Raw genomic sequence first — 17,803 nt, forward strand, 5'->3', positions numbered from 1 at the left:
CGTCGTACGGACGGAAGAAGAAAGGGTAAATTTCAAGTTACGGACTGACGTGTAAATCCCAGCTTAAACAAAATGGCGTTTTAAAAGTGTTTTCTTTTTCCCCCTTGGCTATGGTGTTCTTGGAGCTCTTTAGTTTTCCCCCAAGGCGCTAGGGTTTCGCGTGCGGGGATCTAGGGCGCCTTGCTGGGAGCTGCGACGCCGGGCGCGATCTTCGCCTCACAGGTACGATCTCTCTCGCCACTGCTCGGCTCGGATGCATTTCGGCAGAAATTCGCGAAATTTCTCGCTTCTCGCTCTTCCATTGCGATGGCTTTCTTCGAGAGGCTCCTCGAATCGCATTTTCTTGCTCCAGCGCTCGCAACGTTCATTTTTTAAAAATCTTTCCAATTTTTCTTTTTCTTCTCCATTCTTGTTTTCCTCGGATGAGTGTGGCAGCTGTTCTAGACTGCATGCATGGTCACTGAGACAACGGTTTTTGTTTTTATTGCCGCAGGAAAACAACGCACTAAAATCCACTTGCGATGTGACTTCTCGTCTGGGATGAAGAGGTTGCCTGGGAATGGAGCTCAAGGCAATTCTCCTAGGGGTTTTAGCACTCTGGCTCACTCTGGGAAGTTTTTCCATCGAATTCTCAAGCGCCCACAACATCGTCAATGACTTCCAGGCACAAGCTTCCCATCTCGGCTGCTCACCATTTGCCAAGTCTTCGCCGGTTCACTGTGAAGAAGACTTACATGGAACCGGCTCGTTCGACACGACTTGCTACTTGGAAGAGAGTGTGTCGGTGGACAGGGATCTCTGCATCGCCGGCGCGGGAAATCTCAGCATCTCTTCCGACGTGACACTCGACTGCCCCTTCTCCGGATGCACCATAGTAGCTAGTCTCTCCGGGGACGTGATTCTGGGGGTGAATGCGTCCATCGTTGCGGGAACGATCGTCATCCAGGCCGAGAACACGTACTTGAGGGCGAACTCGTCACTTTCATCGCTTGGTCTCGGTGGAGCACCACCTGCACAGACAAGTGGCACTCCCTCAGGGCTCGAAGGCGCTGGTGGCGGTCACGGGGGACGAGGGGCTTGCTGTGCCACCAAAGATCAAGGTGATATATGGGGCGGTGACGTCTATGCTTGGTCGTCGCTTGCTACGCCTTGGTGCCATGGAAGTCGTGGAGGTAGCACGAGCGAGACTGTAAACTATAGTGGTGGTGGTGGTGGCCGGATCAACGTCACAGTAATGCACGCTTTGGAGCTGAATGGGACTATTAGTGCAGATGGAGGATCCGGGGGGGAGAAAGGTGGTGGTGGCTCTGGTGGTAGTGTTATTGTGGGGGCTGCTAGATTGTGAGTATTTGGTCTTTCTCTTTTTTACTTTTATTCTTTGCCTTACTCGGAAACGTTTGTAGGACAGGAGTTGGGACATTAACGGCTAGAGGAGGCGATGGTCGAGGTGGGGGAGGCGGTGGTCGCGTGGCTGTCAAGTGCTATAGGCAGGAAGATGTCTCCATTTACGTCCATGGTATAAGCTCAATGATTTGCATTTGATTTGATTTCAACTGAGCATTTCAACCGGTTTGATGTTTCCAGGGGGGAGTAGCTTTGGCTGTCCAGAAAATGCTGGGGCCGCAGGAACGCTCTTTTATGTCGTTCGGCAGAGCTTAACCATCAGCAATAACAACAAATCGACTGTGACTGATACTCCTCTACTGGACTTCCCTACACATCCTCTCTGGGTGGATGTGGAAGTGCTCTGTAGAGCTAGAGTGGTAGTTCCGCTGCTCTGGAGTAGAGTTTTGGTACGTCACTCGACTACTATGTTTGTTAAGGCATTGACGACATTTTGGTGTTGTCCAGGTTCGAGGGCAGATAAGTTTATCGTACGAAGGGACACTTATATTTGGCTTGGCTCACTATCCAAGCTCTGAGTTTGAACTTGTTGCGGAGGAGGTTGTTATGGAGAATTCAATAATCAAGGTGATGTTCGTGTTTTGAAAGCTAGAATCTTACGAGGCTTTGCGACGCAGGTTTATGGAGCTCTCAAGCTGTCTGTAAAGATGCTGTTGATGTGGAATTCTATTTTGCAAATTGATGGTGGCGGAGATGTCATGGTCAGCACATCCACTATGGAAGCCAGCAACTTGGTGTTTATAAGGGTGAGCTTTAAAATCCGTGAATGTGGTCTAATGTTTCTTATTGTCAGGGTAAATCAGCTTTGCAATCCAATACAAATCTTGGCATTCATGGACAAGGGATGCTTAAGTTGGCCGGTGCTGGTGACTACATCAGAGCTCAAAGACTATTTCTGTCGCTTTTTTATAACATTCATGTAAGTTTGATAAATTTTCCTAGAATCTGAGCATTAACAGCATTTGTGGCGTTCTAGATTGGTCCAGGCGCCATGTTATTAGCTCCACCCGATGAGACTACAACTACAGACGAGTATGTATGTCGACGAACTTCGACATCTATTAATCTTGTTTCCAGGTCTTCAAAACTTTATTGCGACACCTCCAAATGCCCTGCCGAGATTATCAATCCTCCGGAGGACTGTACCTTAAATGTTTCACTCCCTTTCACCCTTCAGGTGCGGTCTTCGTGATTTAAAGTCCTTGTTGAGCTGAATGTTTATGCTATAGATATGCCGTGTGGAAGACATTGCAATTGACGGTGTTATACGGGGTAGTGTCGTCCATCTTCAACGTGGCAGGACTGTTACAGTCAATCCCGGAGGACTCATATCAGCTGCTGGCCTTGGTACGTAGGTTTCAGTCTGCTTGAAAGGCTCATTGTCTTGCTCGCAGGATGCAAAGGTGGTCTTGGAAAAGGTCACTCGTCTTCGTCAGGCGCTGGAGGAGGTGGAGGATTTGGAGGCAGAGGTGGCAAAGGGTATTACAAAGGCAGCTGGAGCGAGGGAGGAGATACTTATGGAAAGAAAACTCTTCCATGCGAACTAGGAAGTGGTGGTGGAAATTCTTCAACCTCAAGTAAAAGCAGCAGTGGTGGTGGAGTGATTGGTACGTAAGATAAATTTTCGAATTCATCTCTAATTTCTTGCTTTTGCAGTTATGGGATCGCAAAATCACCCTCTTTCAACTCTCGAAGTTTATGGAACTATCAGCGCTGACGGTGGAAGTCTTACCAACTCGAGTGGTTCCGATGCCAAAGAAGAAACAGGAGCTGGTGGTGGATCCGGCGGTAGTGTTTTGCTCTTCCTTCAAAATCTGGCCTTGCAAAATGGATCAGTCCTTTCTGCGGGTGGAGGCGAAGGTGGGTATGTAGGTGGAGGCGGTGGCGGCGGCGGACGAGTTCATTTTCATTGGTCAAACGTACCAACTGGAGACGATTTTGTTGCAATTGCAACGATAAAAGGACTTATACATACCAAGTACGCAGTTCTTGCAGTTTTGGTTCAATGTCAGAGGCTTTTTGTTACCTTTCAACAGAGGTGGAAATGGAGGGGATATTGGCTATGCCGGAGACGATGGTACCATAACCGGAAAAGAGTGCCCAAGCGGTTTGTTTGGAGTTTTCTGCATGGTAAGTTTTTTGCAACAAGAGAAATAAAGTTCACACTTAGTGATTCTCTTTTGACAGGAATGCCCTGTTGGAACATACAAGAATGACTCTGGCTCGGATGCTTCCTTGTGCAAACCTTGCCCTCCGGAAAAATTGCCTCGGCGGGCTTCTTATGTCTATGTTCGTGGTTAGTGTTTTGATTTATGTGTTTCAAACTCTCTACGCAACTCTGGCTTTGTTTTTCAGGAGGAGCACTCAAGCCTACATGCCCCTATCAGTGCAATTCCGATAAGTACAGGATGCCAAACTGTTATACACCATTAGAAGAGTTGATATATGCGCTGGGAGGACCTTGGCTATTTACTCTGCTCTTATCTGGTCTTATGATAGCTTTGGCTCTCGTGCTGAGCATTGCTCGTGCGAAGCTAGTCGGTACAGACGACTTCTCTGGGCCTACTCCAGCCCCACAGGGCGCTCATATTGATCATTCCTTTCCCTTCTTGGAATCTTTAAATGAGGTACGCCTTGCCTGTGGATGTCTGTTTCTTTTTTCTTCTTTAACTTTTTGCATCTGGCAGGTCTTAGAGACCACAAGAGTCGAAGAATCCCAAAGCCATGTACATAGGATGTTCTTTATGGGATGTAATTCTTTCGCAGAGCCTTGGCATCTTCCTCATTCTCCGCCCGAGCAAATCGTTGATCTTGTGTACGTTGAATACTTCACCTTCAATTTACTGTCGACTAAGTTTCTTGTACAGGTACGAAGACGCTTTCAACAGATTCGTTGATGAGATCAATTGCCTTGCAGCGTACCAGTGGTGGGAAGGGTCTGTGTACAGCATACTGTGCTTTGCTGCATATCCCGTTGGCTGGTCATGGCAGCAGTGGCGCCGGAGGAGAAAAGTTCAGCAACTTCGTGAGTTTGTAAGGTCCGAGTATGATCACGCATGTTTACGTTCGTGTAGATCACGAGCACTGTACGAGGGCCTGAAGGTTTGTAGTGCAAAGCTTCTCGCTGTTCTAAGTTGCAAATTTTTTCAGGTGGCTGCAACCGCCGAGCTAGTCCTGGGTTATATTGACGTCTTTCTGGGTGGCGACGAGAAACGACCGGATTTACCTCCTAAGCTAATGCAAAGGCTTCCAATGTCAATCATTTTTGGTGGAGATGGTAGCTACATGGCTCCCTACCACCTTCACAGCGATAACCTTTTGACAAGTCTCATGGGACAGGTTTGGCTGTCCTTACAAGTTGATGCTTGCTTCAAACATTCAACTCTATGACAGGCTATACCAGCGACCATATGGTATCGAATGGTAGCCGGCTTAAATGCACAGCTAAGACTGGTCCGCAAGGGGCGGCTAAGATCTACGTTGATACCAGTTATTGAGTGGCTGAATTCGCATGCAAATCCGAGGCTGGAGCATCACGGTGTCGCTGTTCGTTTGGCATGGTTCCAGGCCACTGCCTCTGGATACTATCAGCTGGGACTTGTTCTAAATACTGCTGAGTCCTTTTCTTCAATGCCCCTGGATAGTATGGCTTCATTATGGTCTCAGCATCCAAGGTGAGGTGCATTTTTCTTGGAAACTCAGTGAGTGGCTATTCTTCGAATGTAGGACAAACAACGGCGTCCAGGCTCCACTTCTTTCCTCTGAGCGGCAGCATGAACAAACTCCTCGACTAAGAAGAGCTGGGGGAGGTTTAATAGACACGGTTACCTTGCGGACTTTGGAGGATTCAAGAGACATACTGTATCCTCTTTCATTGTTATTGCAGAACACCCGGTGTGTCGGCCACCACGTAAGTAGTCTGCTCTCTCTGTACTTTCTAAGCTTTTCTCTTTCGTTTTTGTTTGGCAGGCTTTAGTGGGTCTGGTCATTTCAATTTTGCTCCTCGCGGATTTCAGCCTTACGCTGCTATTGTTGCTCCAGTTTTACTCGATTTCGTTGGACGCATTCCTTGTTGTGCTCCTAGTTCTACCCCTGGCGTCGCTGCTTCCTTTTCCTACAGGAATCAACGCTCTCTTCAGCCACGGCCCCCGGAAAGCTGCCGGACTGGCTAGAGTATACAACCTCTGGAACATGACTTCTCTCACAAACACGGTAAACCAACTTGGCTTTTCTTCTTCACGTTTTGTGATCACACACTGTCGGAAATGTGCATAGGTGGCAGCCTTTCTCTCGGGTTTTTTCCACTACAAAGTCAAGTTCTCATCGAAAAACCTGTCGTCCCTCGTGAGCTTGGCGTTTAGTTCGTAAGTATTTTGCTCGATCGAGAGTTTCTCACTCGCTCACTCGCCGTGTCTATGAATTGGCAGGGAGGAGAACAACTGGTGGCTCATTCCCGTCGCTCTGCTCGTCTGTAAATGTACCCAGGCAAGGATCGTAGATTGGCACGCTGCAAATCTGGAGATCCAGGACCGGACTGTCTATACCGAAGACCCGGCCAAGTTTTGGGAGGCCTGATCAAATCTCACAAGATACGCTCTCTCGTCATCCAGTGAGTTTGCATAGAGCAAGCACAGTTTTGCATTTTGATTATCCTCCTTCTTACTCTTTTTTTTATCCTGTAAAGAAAGAAAACGAACAGAAAAATGGTCATAAGTTATATTAGTACTCTATGCTTTGAAAATGTTCCACAGCGCCGCTCCGCCAGATACATAGGTTTTACTACGATTGTTTTTAACGGTCAGGATTTGTCTTCGTCTCGCTGGCCGAGGAGAGATTTACAGGGGAAGATCATCAATCTCAGGAGCCTCAAGAGAGGCTTGGCTCTTCATTCCCAGATCCAGAGTGGTGGATTCTTGGTGGACAGGTTCGTGGCCAGCGCCATGGTGGATTTCTATGGAAAGTGTGGCAGCATGAGAGAAGCTCTAGAGATTTTCCAGGCTGCTGCCAAGTTGGGAACAAAGGACGTGGTTTTGTGGAGTGCAATGATCAGCGCTTGCTCGCAAGGAGGGGAAGACGAGCTAGCCTTGGAGCTCTTTGCGCTTATGCTTTTGGAAGATGGAGTGGAGCGGCCGTGCTCAATGCTTGCACGAATCTGGGTTGACTGGACCTGGGCGGAGAGATTTACCCCCAGCTTACAAGAACAGGGACAGGGACTTCGTCCAGCGTTTTCGTCTGCAACAGTCTGATGGATATGGATGCGAAGTGGGGGAGATTGCTGGATTGTTGGCGAGTTTTTGATGGGATGAGGGATTCGGTCTGCTGGAATGTTATGATCATGGGATATGCAAAGGTGGCGAGGCCGAGAGTTTTTCACGGCCATGCAAGCGGGAGACGTGGTCGTCAGTTCGAGAACTTTGGTGGCCGTTCTCCAGGCGTGCTTGGATAGGAAGAGGTGGATGGAAGGCCCTTGAAAGTGGCGTCGCTGGAGAAGTTATTGACGTTTCATTCCCGCTTTCTCCACGGGCTGGAAGATACAAACAACTTGATCAGTCTCTACGCAGTGTGGAAGTTTGGGTGATGTGCTCGGGTTTTTAATAACATCATGATCGAAGCGTACACCGAGTGGCAACCGCATTCACTCCTTTCAATTTCCCAACCTGTTCTGGTTCCAGCATTCCTGCAAAGATAGAGAGAAATAGCTCAGTCTCAGAGCCCCAAACTCACGCCACCATACCTTTAAGATCAAATACAATAGTGTCACCCTCCTTCGCCTAGTAGACACGATGAGTTTTCTTCTTTTATGACGCAAGAGATGAGTGGCTAAGCTTATGAATGTATATCACAAACCTGCTGTTACATGAAACTTGTTCGGGACTGTAATCTTGAGCAGGCCAGTCGACTCATCGTCTAGAGAGAGTTTCAGATCCTGGAGTGTGTCACTTGGGAATGAGAACTTCCGGTACTTATCCTGACATGAGACTGTCAAGGCGCATTTACTCCTTTGAATTTTCCAACCCTGTTTTGGTTGCAGCAACCCTGCAAAGAGAAACAAATAGAGAGCTCAGTCTCAGAACACCAAAATCACGCCACCATACCTTCAAGGTCAATTACAATAGTGTCACCCTCGGCTCTCTTCCATTTCGTTTGCAGCAGGGTTGGAGCCTTCACCTAGCAGACACGATGTTAACGATGTAGATACAATAAGGCATATACTTACTAGTAGCGGGCTTCAGCTTACGCTGGCGTTCAGTGCGTGGGGAAGCTCAAATCTGAAAAGAGGCAGCAGACCATCGGCACTAAATTCGGGAAGGCCACCCGCATCAGCCACCACCTCTGCTCTGACCAGCGCTTCCTCAATGAGAAGTAGGTGTCTGTCGGTACAGTACGAGTCTAAAGGGACTCGGTCTGCAGACTCGTTTCTGAAGTAGTTTACTATTGCCAGGAATCAAAACATGAAAGTTAGAACACACAGACAATCTGATCGAAAAATTACATGGCAGAAGCTGAGGCTCGTGAAGAGGCTCAATATCGTAGTTGTCAAGTGAATAGTCACTGGCGACCATTTTCTTGCAGCTGACGGACATTTGGCTGACCAGCAAATAGGTCCTTTTCAGCTTGGCAGATTGCGTTCTTGAGGAATTCCAAACAAGGAGGCCTCGCCTCTTCAGGATCATGACGAAACATCCTGCCAATCTACAAAGATTGAGACCTGTATTCCCTAAATCTTCATAGCAAAAGGAATTACAAAAAGGCAATATTACCATGTCAAACTGCTTCGCCATCTTGTAAGAAGATTATGATATAGGAATATCTCGTATATGACACCACATGCAATTCCTATGTGGCATATAGCTGAAGTAGGGCACATAACTATTTGTTTGGGCCTCACAAACAGTTTTTGAATGAAGAGATTAGATTAGAAAATGAGGAAACTCACATAGCTTACAATTGGTATTAGAGAAGCTCAATTGGCATTAAGCTTTCATAAATCAACTTAAAATTCGTGTCTCTAGCATACTTCACTGGAAAGGAAGTTGTAAAATTCGTGATAGCCACTGAAATTGCATTCATGCATGCTCATCGACTGAGCAGATCAGCTACTAAGTTCTTATCTCCTGGAATGTGAACAATCTTAAAGTGGAAATTTACAAAGAACGCTTGAGTCAAATAATGTTTCAATGCATGGTGGTCTGTCCAATGCTTCCATTTCTGTAAAGCATATATCATTGCCAGAAATTCTTTATTGTACAGAGAGTAGTGTGCCTCAGCACTGCTAAATTTATGGCTTTCATAAGCAATAGCTTTACTCTCTTGCATTAACACACTTCTATGCCAGAATCGCTTGCATCCGTCATCACCACAAAGGACTTGGATGGATCTAGAATGGTCAAAACCGGAGCATGAGTCAAAACATGTTTCAACACCTCCATAGAAATGAGGTTTTCTTGTGGAGCAAATTAGTAAGTGGAGTAGTGAAAGATCCTTAACAAATCTCCTGTAAAAACCAGTGAGGCCTAAAAAGGATTGTACCGGTTCTTATGACCCTACTTCAGCTATACACCACTGTGGTGTCATATACGAGATATCCTTGTATCATAATCTTCTTACATTAAAATGGACAATGTCCTTATTGTCCCAAAAAGCTTTCGTAAATCACCTTAAAACTCACTCAATTGGTTGCTACCCCACTAGTGGAATTAAAGAATGTCGGGACTCACAAGCGATTGGATGATTCTGATGAAGAAGATTCCCCGGAGCCCAAGCGTGAGGAGGAATCTCCACCCAAAGTGAAGACACTATACCATCTGCTTAAGAAAGAGAAGAAGCTTTATGTGCTGCCATTGCTGAAGCCCTATAATGGTGCTAGAATCAAGACAACGCTCTCAGATTGGGCGTTGAAGATGGAATCCTACTTTGTAGCCGCAAAGACACCAGAAAGTGAGCAAATGATGTGTGCATCTAATTCTTTGGAAAAGGATGCCCTCTCGTAGTGGCATCGTTATTTAGCTTCAGTTGAAAACAGAAAGGCCAAGAAAATCGAGTCTTGGTCAAAATTTGTGGGAAGCTCGGGAATACCTTATTCCTTCAAATGCAAAGATGAAAATCTGAGACAAATTGCACGAGCTCAAGCAACAGGGTGCACAGGCCAAGGCAGATGAGACGCAAACGTGGTGTTCGTGGGAGTGGCACAATCTTCTTTCGATCCGCATGATAGTGTTTTGTGCTGACACGTAAAGATGGTTAAGACACAGCAAATGGCCTGGATTTTTCAATGTTTCCAGTCCGTTTTCCTTTGGCTCAATATCTAGCTTTGCGGCTAGGCCTACTTCAGCTATACACCACATAAAAGGACCATACCTCAAGTGGAACTTGAAGTGAGCTCCATGAGCCTCATCAACTATGATTGGGATACCATGCTTGTGACACACCTTTGCGATCACCGCCACTGGGCTACACACTCCAAAGTAAGTTGGCGAGACAATCAGAACAGCTCCAATGCTCACGTATTTTCTTTTCTGCGGATCCAAGATGGCCAGCTCAATGCTTTCGGCAGAGAGACCGTGAGAAATCTCCCAGAGCTCGTAAGAAGGAAGAACATAGCGACGCATTGCTCCAGTAAGAACCATGGCTGAGAATGCTGAGACGTGGGCGTTCCTGGGGAGGATCAAAACATCTCCGGGATTGCAGCAGCTCATCACCGCCGCTTGAATTACACACGTAGAGCCGTTTACCAAGAACCACGAATAAAAAGCTCCACAGCCATTTGCTGCGTTTCGGAAATCGAAGAGGGCGCTCAGGAACCGCGCACGAACCACAAGAATATTCCGAGAATATTCCATAGCCTGTGGGATTTAAAGCCCTGACGCAATAAGGGTTGGGAGGTTGGCCTAGGGTTCATTCTCTTGTTCGTTTCATGGGAAGTGAAATGCAGCGACATGCTCCTCGCCAGTTCTCTTGAGAGCTTCAAGCAAAGGAGATGAGGGGAGCAGTAACGGAGGATGATTGTTGAGCACCGACGTCGGCATAGCCATCCACACCATGACTCGCTCAAGCACGAATACTTGATACACGATATTGTTTCAGGAATGCTAGACCCACAAATTTTCATCCAGCGACACAAAAGTCTCCAGCCAATTCGTCTCTTCCACAAAAATGTGGAGCAAACGCAGTCCCGACTGGTCTTAGTGCTTACTTCTACACTTACTTGATAGCCATGATCTCAGCAACCAGGTTCGATAATAAAATTTCATACCATTGACTTGAACCATTAGTAAATTTTGAATTTGCATTCACTGCGCAGCACCCTGGCGGAAGCCCTTCCCGGATTTGGGAGTTGCTGAATTGCTTCGCCTCTGTTCAAAGCCCCGGCCTCAACCTGGTGGGACATTATCCAGCGAGTGTGGAAACGGAGGCTCGAGAGTTCACTCTGGTGGCTGATCGCGCACACAACCCATTTTTTCTCTTCCAGTTGAACTTATTCAATCAGGTTTTCCCTTATTTCTTGCTCTTTTGTCGGCCCAGAAAGAAGTAGAAACAACAGATTCCTGGGCTGCTGTTAGCCACATCTTCCTATTCGACTCAACCGTCTTCAAGATCAAATAGCTCTGAAACATTTGACCAGTCAAAACAATTTGCACACTCCCGTTGCCCGGATCGTTTTTCAGTTTGACCATGATAAGGTACGTATGTTATGAAAGACGTAAGGGCCATTTCTCAAAATAAATATTGACTTGTACTTATTGCTGCAATACTTTAGCGTTGGAATCCTTGTTTGTGTCGCACTATCTTTTCTCTTAAAAGTACAAGTTGCAAGTTTATATTCGTGCTTTAGAGTGGTTTTCTCCTCGACCTAGACTTCAAGATCACCATCTCTACTCCATGGGGTGAAGACTCAAAGTGTTTGTCTCCCTGGGGTGTGAGAGGGAAAAGGAGCTGGAGGTATTGTGAGAGAGTTTGGTGCCTGGCTCTATTGGAACTCGGATTAGTACTTGGGGCTCTGGGTAAGGCCTTCAAATAAAAGAGACTCAACTACTGCCTCCATGTCCTTGCTCCAAACCCTAAATCAGCATAAAGTCCTCAACAGTGGAGTTCTCTTGCGCTGTAAGCTTCTAATAGTTTACTGTATTGTCAATGAAAACTTTTTAGATCTCATGCTGCCATCGCTGTACGTCCATGGAATGCTCCCGATGTTTGATGGGAAGTGGAATGCCACACTGGCTATACAACTTGGCCATCAAAACATAGGCTGCAGAATCACTCTCGTCCAGCTCCACCATCCTCTGGAATGCAGCCCTTCCATTCTCCAAATCCTTCCACTCAATGCAAGCGCATAACACCGTCTTCCACACCATTGAGTCGGCCTCCACCAGCATGCTCTCGGCCACAGCCACGCTCTCCTCCACAAGGTTTGCTCGTCCCAGTAGATCCACCACGCAGTTGTAGTGCTCCACGCCGGGAGCAATGCCGTAATCTCTTGCCATGGCCTCCAAGTAGCACTTGCCATCTTCCACCAGTCCTGAGTGGCTGCAAGCGCTGAGAAGCCACAGGAAAGTCGTGCCGTCAGGAGCTACCGATCGATCCTTCGTCATCCTCTCAAAAGTTTCAAGTACTGACTTGGAGTCCCCGCACTGGCTGTATCCCGCAAGAAGATTGTTCCAGATGATCACTGGAAGAACAAGGTGCTGCTGCCTCTGGATTGATGCAAAAACCTCCTCTGCCTCGGCCATGCTTCCACACTTCCCGTAAAAGACAATGAGTGCGTTGGCCAAAAGAACACAGTCGCTGGGCCCAGCCTCGCGAATGCTGGCATGAATCTTTCTCCCGACCTCGAACAATGCAAGTATCGTGCATGCCTTGAGTGCCGGCACGAAAGTTTGAGCGTTTGGTGCTGGATCTTCTTGCTGCTGCTGCAAGCGCTGGAAGAGCTCCAAAGCCGTGTGGCTCTCCCCGGCCTCGACGTAGCCACTGATGATCGCGTTCCACGATACTATACTTCGCTGCTGCATCCCTTCAAAAACCCATCTCGCCATATACATGCACTTGCACTTTGAGTACATGTCCACCAGAGTGTTGGCCACGAATATATCTGCCTCAAGACCCAGCTTTGCTGCTCGAGAGTGAAGTTCCATCCCTGTTTCCAGCCACCTCTGCTGCTGCTGCTGCTGCTGTCGTCCAGTAAGTTTCTTAGTCTTCTCTCCTTTGCTGGCAAGGCCTGAGCACGCACTTAAAGCCGCAATGAAAGCCCGAGAGTCCGGTTCCACACCTTCGTCTTGCATCCTCTGGAACAAATCCAGAGCCATCTTGCCTTCACCACCTTCCGCAAGCGCCATTATCATCGAAGTCCACAGCACCGAGCTTCGATGCCTCGTCACGAAAAAGACACGCTCAGCATCACCAAGGCTGCCACACTTCGCGTACATGTTGATAAGCGAAGTTGCCACAAACGAGTTGGAGTCATCACCAGATCTTCGAGCTCGAGAGTGAACAGCCATGCCTCTCTCCAAGCTCAAAACTTTCACCATCATTGTTCTATCGCCTGGAAAACCTGTTGGCTCTTCCTTCTCCGCCAGACTTGTGCAGGCCATGAGCGCTGGAAGATAAGCCTGAGCGTCAGTCGCGAAGCCTTCAGCTAGCATCGCTTCAAAGTACTTTAAGGAAATCTCGCCTTCATGGTTCTCCATATATCCCGAGACCATAGCAGTCCACGAAACTACACTATGCCTTTGCATGCTATCGAAGACCAGCCGCGCGTTGTCCATGCTTCCACATTTCGCGTACATGTCCACCAGCGTGTTTGCCACAAAAATGTTTGCACTGTGCCCGAGCTCCGCAAGCATAGCATGCAAAGTCATGCCTGTTTCCAGCCACCTGATTTTAAGATCTCGTCCTTGGAGTCTCTGGCTTTCCTCCTTGGCTGCAAGGCTTGAACAGGCCCTCAAGACAGCGACGATAGTTCTTGAGTCCGGTGCCAAGCTTTCCACCAGCAGCATGCGAGAGAAAACCTCCAAGGCCGCTTCATCTTCTTTGCTTTCCACGAATCCCAGAAGCAAGGCAGTCCACAGCACCGCGTCGCGTTCTCTCATCTTCTCAAAGACCCGACTAGCGTCCACCATGCTCCTGCACTTCGCATACAAGTTGATGAGGGTGCTCCCAACGAAGAGGTTTGCAGGGAGATTTCCTCCAAGTAGTTTGTGAAGTACCATGCCTCTTTCCAAACTGACCACCTTGACAAGTTTTCCCTGCAGAAGTTTTGCACTTTCTCTAGCTGCCAGACTCGTGCAGGCAATGGCTGCCGCGAGGAATGTCCGAGCATCCGGCTCACCACCTCTAGTGCGTTGCATGAGAGAAAAGAGCTCGAGAGCCACCTCGCCTTGATCGTTCTCTGCATATCCAAGGATCATTACGTTCCAAGACGACACACTGCGGTCTTGGATCCCGTCAAAAACCCGTCGAGCGTCTTCCAGAGATCCACACTTCACGTAAAAGTCGAGTAGCGTGCTTGCCAGAAACCGGTTAGACTCGAGGTCACTCCTGGAAAGCTCTGAGTGAAAAGCCATTGCTCTCTCCAGAGAGAACACTTTCACCATTTTTCCAGCCAGCTCCCTGCCGTCTTCTCCGGCTGCCAAGCCGGCGCAGGCACCAAGAACAGCCACGAAGGTTCTCGCGTCCGGCTGGAAGCCTTGATCCAGCATGGTGGAGAAAAGTTTCAGTGCCAAATCCTTTTCTCCACTCCGAGAATAAGCCTTGATGATCGCATTCCAGGACACCACGGTTCGCTGCTTCATGTCGTCGAAAACTCGCCGAGCTTCGACCAGGCTCCCAAATCTGGCGTACATGTCGATGGATGTGTTCGCCAGGAAAACGTTCCCATCTCGTCCACATTTGGCGAGCACCTGTTCAAGTTCCTCCTTACTGCTGCAAGACTTTAGCGTCGCGAGGAGCGCTGGAATGCTCCTTCGTATCGTGCTATCTTTTCTCTTCAAGTTGTCGTTGGAGTTGAATGCTCGTTGATCATTAAAGCTACAAGTTTCCCCGGGTTGCGAGTTTGTATTCCCGCATCTGCGACGCTCGGAGAGAGCATTGGAATTGTTTTCTCTCAACGATACATCTAGCAAAGAACAAGGAAACATGACTTAGAGAGCTCTGTCGAATTTAAAAGCCTTGGTTGAACGCACCTCTCAAGGAAATTCCATTGCCTGCCGAAGCTACCATGTAGTCCCTTCCATCGCTCCAGAATGCTATTGCTTATACGAACATTGGGATTTTCTTTGAATACCTCGAAGAAAAACCATTCTGGACGAGACTTGCTGATGGGAATCTTCTGATGGCAGTGGCAAAGAGAAGCTCCAGGAATCGCGAACAATCCAAACCCCAAAGAACCCTAGAATAATGCCTACATTTTTTCAAATCACTTGGCCAGGCGCTGTGACGATGGACGCACAACACGAATCAATCCATCGCAGAGCTCCACAGCTTGGACAGCTTTCTCTAAAGGTAAGCGGATTCAACTCTCGATTCGTACTCACAAACACAATGCGCGCAGCGAATTTCGTTTACTTTCTTAGAAAGCTGGTTTTCACCATGTCCAAAAGGACACAGGCTTACAAACTGGAAGATTTCGAAAGCTACGAATGTTACAATCCTGGCTGCGAGAACGAGTAGTCAGTATTTACAATGTGCTTCAACCATATTCGCTTTGTTAGACCGATCTCTGACATTCAATAAGCCCGCGAGTTCACTCCGTGGTGGATTAAAGATGGAGAAACCTCTCCCGCGGCATTGCGATTCTAAATTGTTTGCCGGGGGCCGGCCTCAATCGGCCAAGGAAGAAAAAATGAGTTTGTGTTCGAGATTTTCTTGCTCGCTCGCTCACTCGCTGCCTACGAATGAAGCAGGAAGGAGAACAACTGGTGGCTCGGGGAGAAATGCACGATACAGCACCCCCTCTCTCCCCCTTTTTCCGAGCAGAAAAATGATAAGTTCACTCAAAAAACTGAAAATTGCGCCACCATCTTAGCACAAATGTTTGGAGACCTACAAATTTTCATCCAGCGAATCAAGTCTCCGAAGCCACATCTTCCACAAAAATGGCGGAGGTGCTCGAGCACAAAGCATTCCACTGGATCTTCGGACTTCAAGAATTTTAGTGTTTTTAGTGTAAATCAATGCCGTCGTCATAAAAAAATCCATAAGTCTTTAGGAAAAAAAAAAACTAAAGAAACAAGGAAAGAACACGTACCTAAATAAATAGAAAGGGTCTGTCGTTAAAAAGAATGTTGGCAAAACTAAGAAAACATACCGGTGGTAACTCTGGAGGAGAAGTGACACCATCAGGCCTGTGTTGCTCCACGTACTTGCCAAAGTGAAGCAGAGACGCTTTGCTCGTTCTCGGTAGCCATGCCGCATGGGCGTTCTTCTCCTCGATCAGCTTGGACAACATAGCCTTTGCGTTTAGGAGGCGTGTTGTTGCATCATTCCAAGCACAACCACAAACATTACAGAACGTCACCCATTCTCGTAACGCTAGCCCTAGTTCCGCACAAGCATGCCGCGAACATCTGGAAGTTGGCCCAAGCTGACAATCCGAGGCCCACGACCCTTGCGGTATTGTCGCAGAGAAGGATCTGGTGCGAGCATCTAGATCGCTCTCATGCGAGTCGCGGTAGATTTCAGCGACCATCCTGATGCAGTCATAGACAAGGAACAGTTACGCTTCATCTTCATTTCGGAGTGCAGCGCATCAACCCAAGCTCTCGAAGTGGTACTGCAGCACATCACACCAGGTACCTGCCGACGAGTACCCCACACGCCACCTTTTTCTTCGCATCCAAGAAGAGTTCCTTGCCCGTATTGAAGCTCCGCCACAGACAGCATAACCCAGTTGACCTAAAATTTGAAGGATAATGCAGCTTTAACTCATACTGACGTGGCAGTTTAGCTAGCCGAAGAGCAACGTCCTTTCAAATCACTAGGGCTTTTGGCGATCGCGGTGGAGGCGCTGCGACGATGGGCGGACACGAATCAATCCGCGAGCTCCATCTCTTTTCGCGCTGAGCTCCACAGCCTGCAGAGCTTTCTCTAAAGGTACGCCGATCAAACTTTCGGTTCGCCATCGATTCGATTCCATCGCTCACAAGCACAATGCGCGCAGGGGAATTTCGTTTTCTCTCGTCGTCAAGAGCTCGAGAGAAGATCGTCTTTGCTAGTTCTCGGGGGCTTCTTTTTTCTTTTTCCGTTCGTTTATCCTGCCAAGTTAGCTGGTTTTCACCATGTCGAAGCCAAGGGGAAAAGCCATGTTTGATACAGGGAATCCTATGCTCAACAGTGTAGTGGATGGATTCATCAAAGTTGGCGGAGTAAGTATCGAAAAGCTTTCCTTTCTTTTTTTTCCGCCCGCTGTTCTAGTTTGAGACGAAGTGTTTGACAGAGAATTTTGGCAGGTTGGGGCAATTCAAGCAGCATCCAAGGAGTCATATCGGATTTTAGTCCATGGTATACATTGATTTTCTCTAGGAGAATGAAGCTTACTCTCCTTTATTCTTTCTTTTCTGGCCACTTTAAACTGACGATGTTCTTGACTTTGCAGACGATACGAACAGCAGAAGATCTGTTGAGAGAGCGGTATGTCAATTTGTCCATCATTTACTCAACCCGGAGGAAGAGGAGGAAACCACAGCTGTTACTTCCTCAACCTTTGTTTCGTTCGTTTAAGTTCTCTAAGACTCGTTTTTAGTTCCTTTTTTTTGTGCTTCAATGCTTTGTTCTTTGTATATTTTTCTTCGTTCTTGTGGCTTCAGTGATGCGGGATAGAAGTCGAGATGTCTTTCTCTCAAAGCATTGACAAAGCTTTTCCGGTTTTTGCAGGTCCAACGTATGGGCCGAGACTCGGTGAACTGGGGTACGTTTTCTAAGATTTTTCTCTTCGTTTAACTCCGTGACCACTTTGATCCGACCAGGTCTAGCTGCTGGCATGTACACTGGGGTTTCTTACGGGATCCAAGAAGCCAGAGGCGTCAATGACTGGGTAACTCTCAAGAAATCCTCGAAAACTTAAAAGCAGAGGTATAAAACGAGCTCTCGATGATTGTTTTGACGCTTTGTTTTCCAGAAAAACGCCGTTTTAGCAGGAGCTGTGACCGGAGCGGCCATAACTCTAGCCAATCCCAGACCTCGACAAGACCACGTCGTTCACAATATGATCACGGGAGGAGCCATCGCCACCGCAGCCGAGATTCTACGAAACTTATGCTGACACGGAGGAGGCGAGAGAAAAGGAGTGACAAAGTTTGACAATCCACGGGCATCACGATCGATCCACCACTCTGTTTCCAACTTGCCATCGTTCTTCCCGGCACTCTTAACATCATCTCGGAAGAACTTACGTGTTTTTCTAGCATCT

General features: G+C 47.7%; 3 protein-coding genes across 4 annotated transcripts; 2 read left to right on the forward strand and 1 right to left on the reverse strand.

The window, feature by feature from the left end:
* Positions 1–99: 99 nt before the first annotated feature.
* Positions 100–6,132, forward strand: LOC9644263. Its single transcript, XM_024689556.1, has 23 exons — positions 100–222; positions 494–1,341; positions 1,404–1,516; positions 1,585–1,793; positions 1,852–1,971; positions 2,022–2,150; positions 2,198–2,323; positions 2,381–2,436; positions 2,482–2,581; positions 2,634–2,751; positions 2,799–3,011; positions 3,061–3,382; positions 3,441–3,534; positions 3,592–3,700; positions 3,760–4,031; positions 4,092–4,219; positions 4,272–4,506; positions 4,555–4,743; positions 4,798–5,078; positions 5,131–5,314; positions 5,374–5,616; positions 5,680–5,768; positions 5,832–6,132. The coding sequence occupies exons 2-23, from the start codon at positions 560–562 to the stop codon at positions 5,977–5,979; spliced, it is 4,260 nt and encodes a 1,419-aa protein (XP_024545324.1). The 5' UTR covers positions 100–222; positions 494–559; the 3' UTR covers positions 5,980–6,132.
* A 5,230-nt stretch (positions 6,133–11,362) lies between these two features.
* LOC112351537 (pentatricopeptide repeat-containing protein At4g18520, chloroplastic-like) lies at positions 11,363–14,844 on the reverse strand. 2 transcript variants are annotated; one of them, XM_024689614.1, is made up of 3 exons: positions 14,580–14,844; positions 12,019–14,512; positions 11,363–11,937 (listed from the first exon to the last, which is right to left on the reverse strand). In XM_024689614.1, the coding sequence occupies exons 1-3, from the start codon at positions 14,614–14,616 to the stop codon at positions 11,547–11,549; spliced, it is 2,922 nt and encodes a 973-aa protein (XP_024545382.1). In that variant the 5' UTR covers positions 14,617–14,844; the 3' UTR covers positions 11,363–11,546. The 2 variants fall into 2 exon arrangements, with proteins under 2 accessions (XP_024545382.1, XP_024545380.1); XM_024689612.1 differs by having other exon boundaries at positions 11,363–14,512.
* A 1,585-nt stretch (positions 14,845–16,429) lies between these two features.
* On the forward strand, positions 16,430–17,791 carry LOC9644444 (outer envelope pore protein 16, chloroplastic). The gene is made up of 7 exons (XM_002984370.2): positions 16,430–16,488; positions 16,556–16,760; positions 16,845–16,896; positions 16,991–17,025; positions 17,269–17,302; positions 17,361–17,428; positions 17,513–17,791. The coding sequence occupies exons 2-7, from the start codon at positions 16,674–16,676 to the stop codon at positions 17,654–17,656; spliced, it is 420 nt and encodes a 139-aa protein (XP_002984416.1). The 5' UTR covers positions 16,430–16,488; positions 16,556–16,673; the 3' UTR covers positions 17,657–17,791.
* Positions 17,792–17,803: the final 12 nt, after the last annotated feature.

The sequence above is a fragment of the Selaginella moellendorffii genome, unplaced genomic scaffold (assembly GCF_000143415.4).
Source record: "Selaginella moellendorffii unplaced genomic scaffold, v1.0 SELMOscaffold_62, whole genome shotgun sequence".
NCBI classification, from domain to species: domain Eukaryota; kingdom Viridiplantae; phylum Streptophyta; class Lycopodiopsida; order Selaginellales; family Selaginellaceae; genus Selaginella; species Selaginella moellendorffii.

Bases quoted from the DNA above. Each gene is read 5' to 3' on its own strand.
- LOC9644263 (XM_024689556.1), top strand. From the start codon at position 560: ATGGAGCTCAAGGCAATTCTCCTAGGGGTTTTAGCACTCTGGCTCACT. The intron at 4,032-4,091 runs GTACGCCTTGCC...TGCATCTGGCAG, and splicing joins TCTTGGAATCTTTAAATGAG to GTCTTAGAGACCACAAGAGT. The intron at 4,507-4,554 runs GTTTGTAGTGCA...AAATTTTTTCAG, and splicing joins CACTGTACGAGGGCCTGAAG to GTGGCTGCAACCGCCGAGCT.
- LOC112351537 (XM_024689612.1), bottom strand. From the start codon at position 14,616: ATGGTAGCTTCGGCAGGCAATGGAATTTCCTTGAGAG. The intron at 14,513-14,579 runs GTGCGTTCAACC...GTTCTTTGCTAG, and splicing joins CAATGGAATTTCCTTGAGAG to ATGTATCGTTGAGAGAAAAC.
- LOC9644444 (XM_002984370.2), top strand. From the start codon at position 16,674: ATGTCGAAGCCAAGGGGAAAAGCCATGTTTGATACAGGGAATCCTATG. The intron at 16,761-16,844 runs GTAAGTATCGAA...GAATTTTGGCAG, and splicing joins GATTCATCAAAGTTGGCGGA to GTTGGGGCAATTCAAGCAGC. The intron at 16,897-16,990 runs GTATACATTGAT...TTGACTTTGCAG, and splicing joins ATATCGGATTTTAGTCCATG to ACGATACGAACAGCAGAAGA.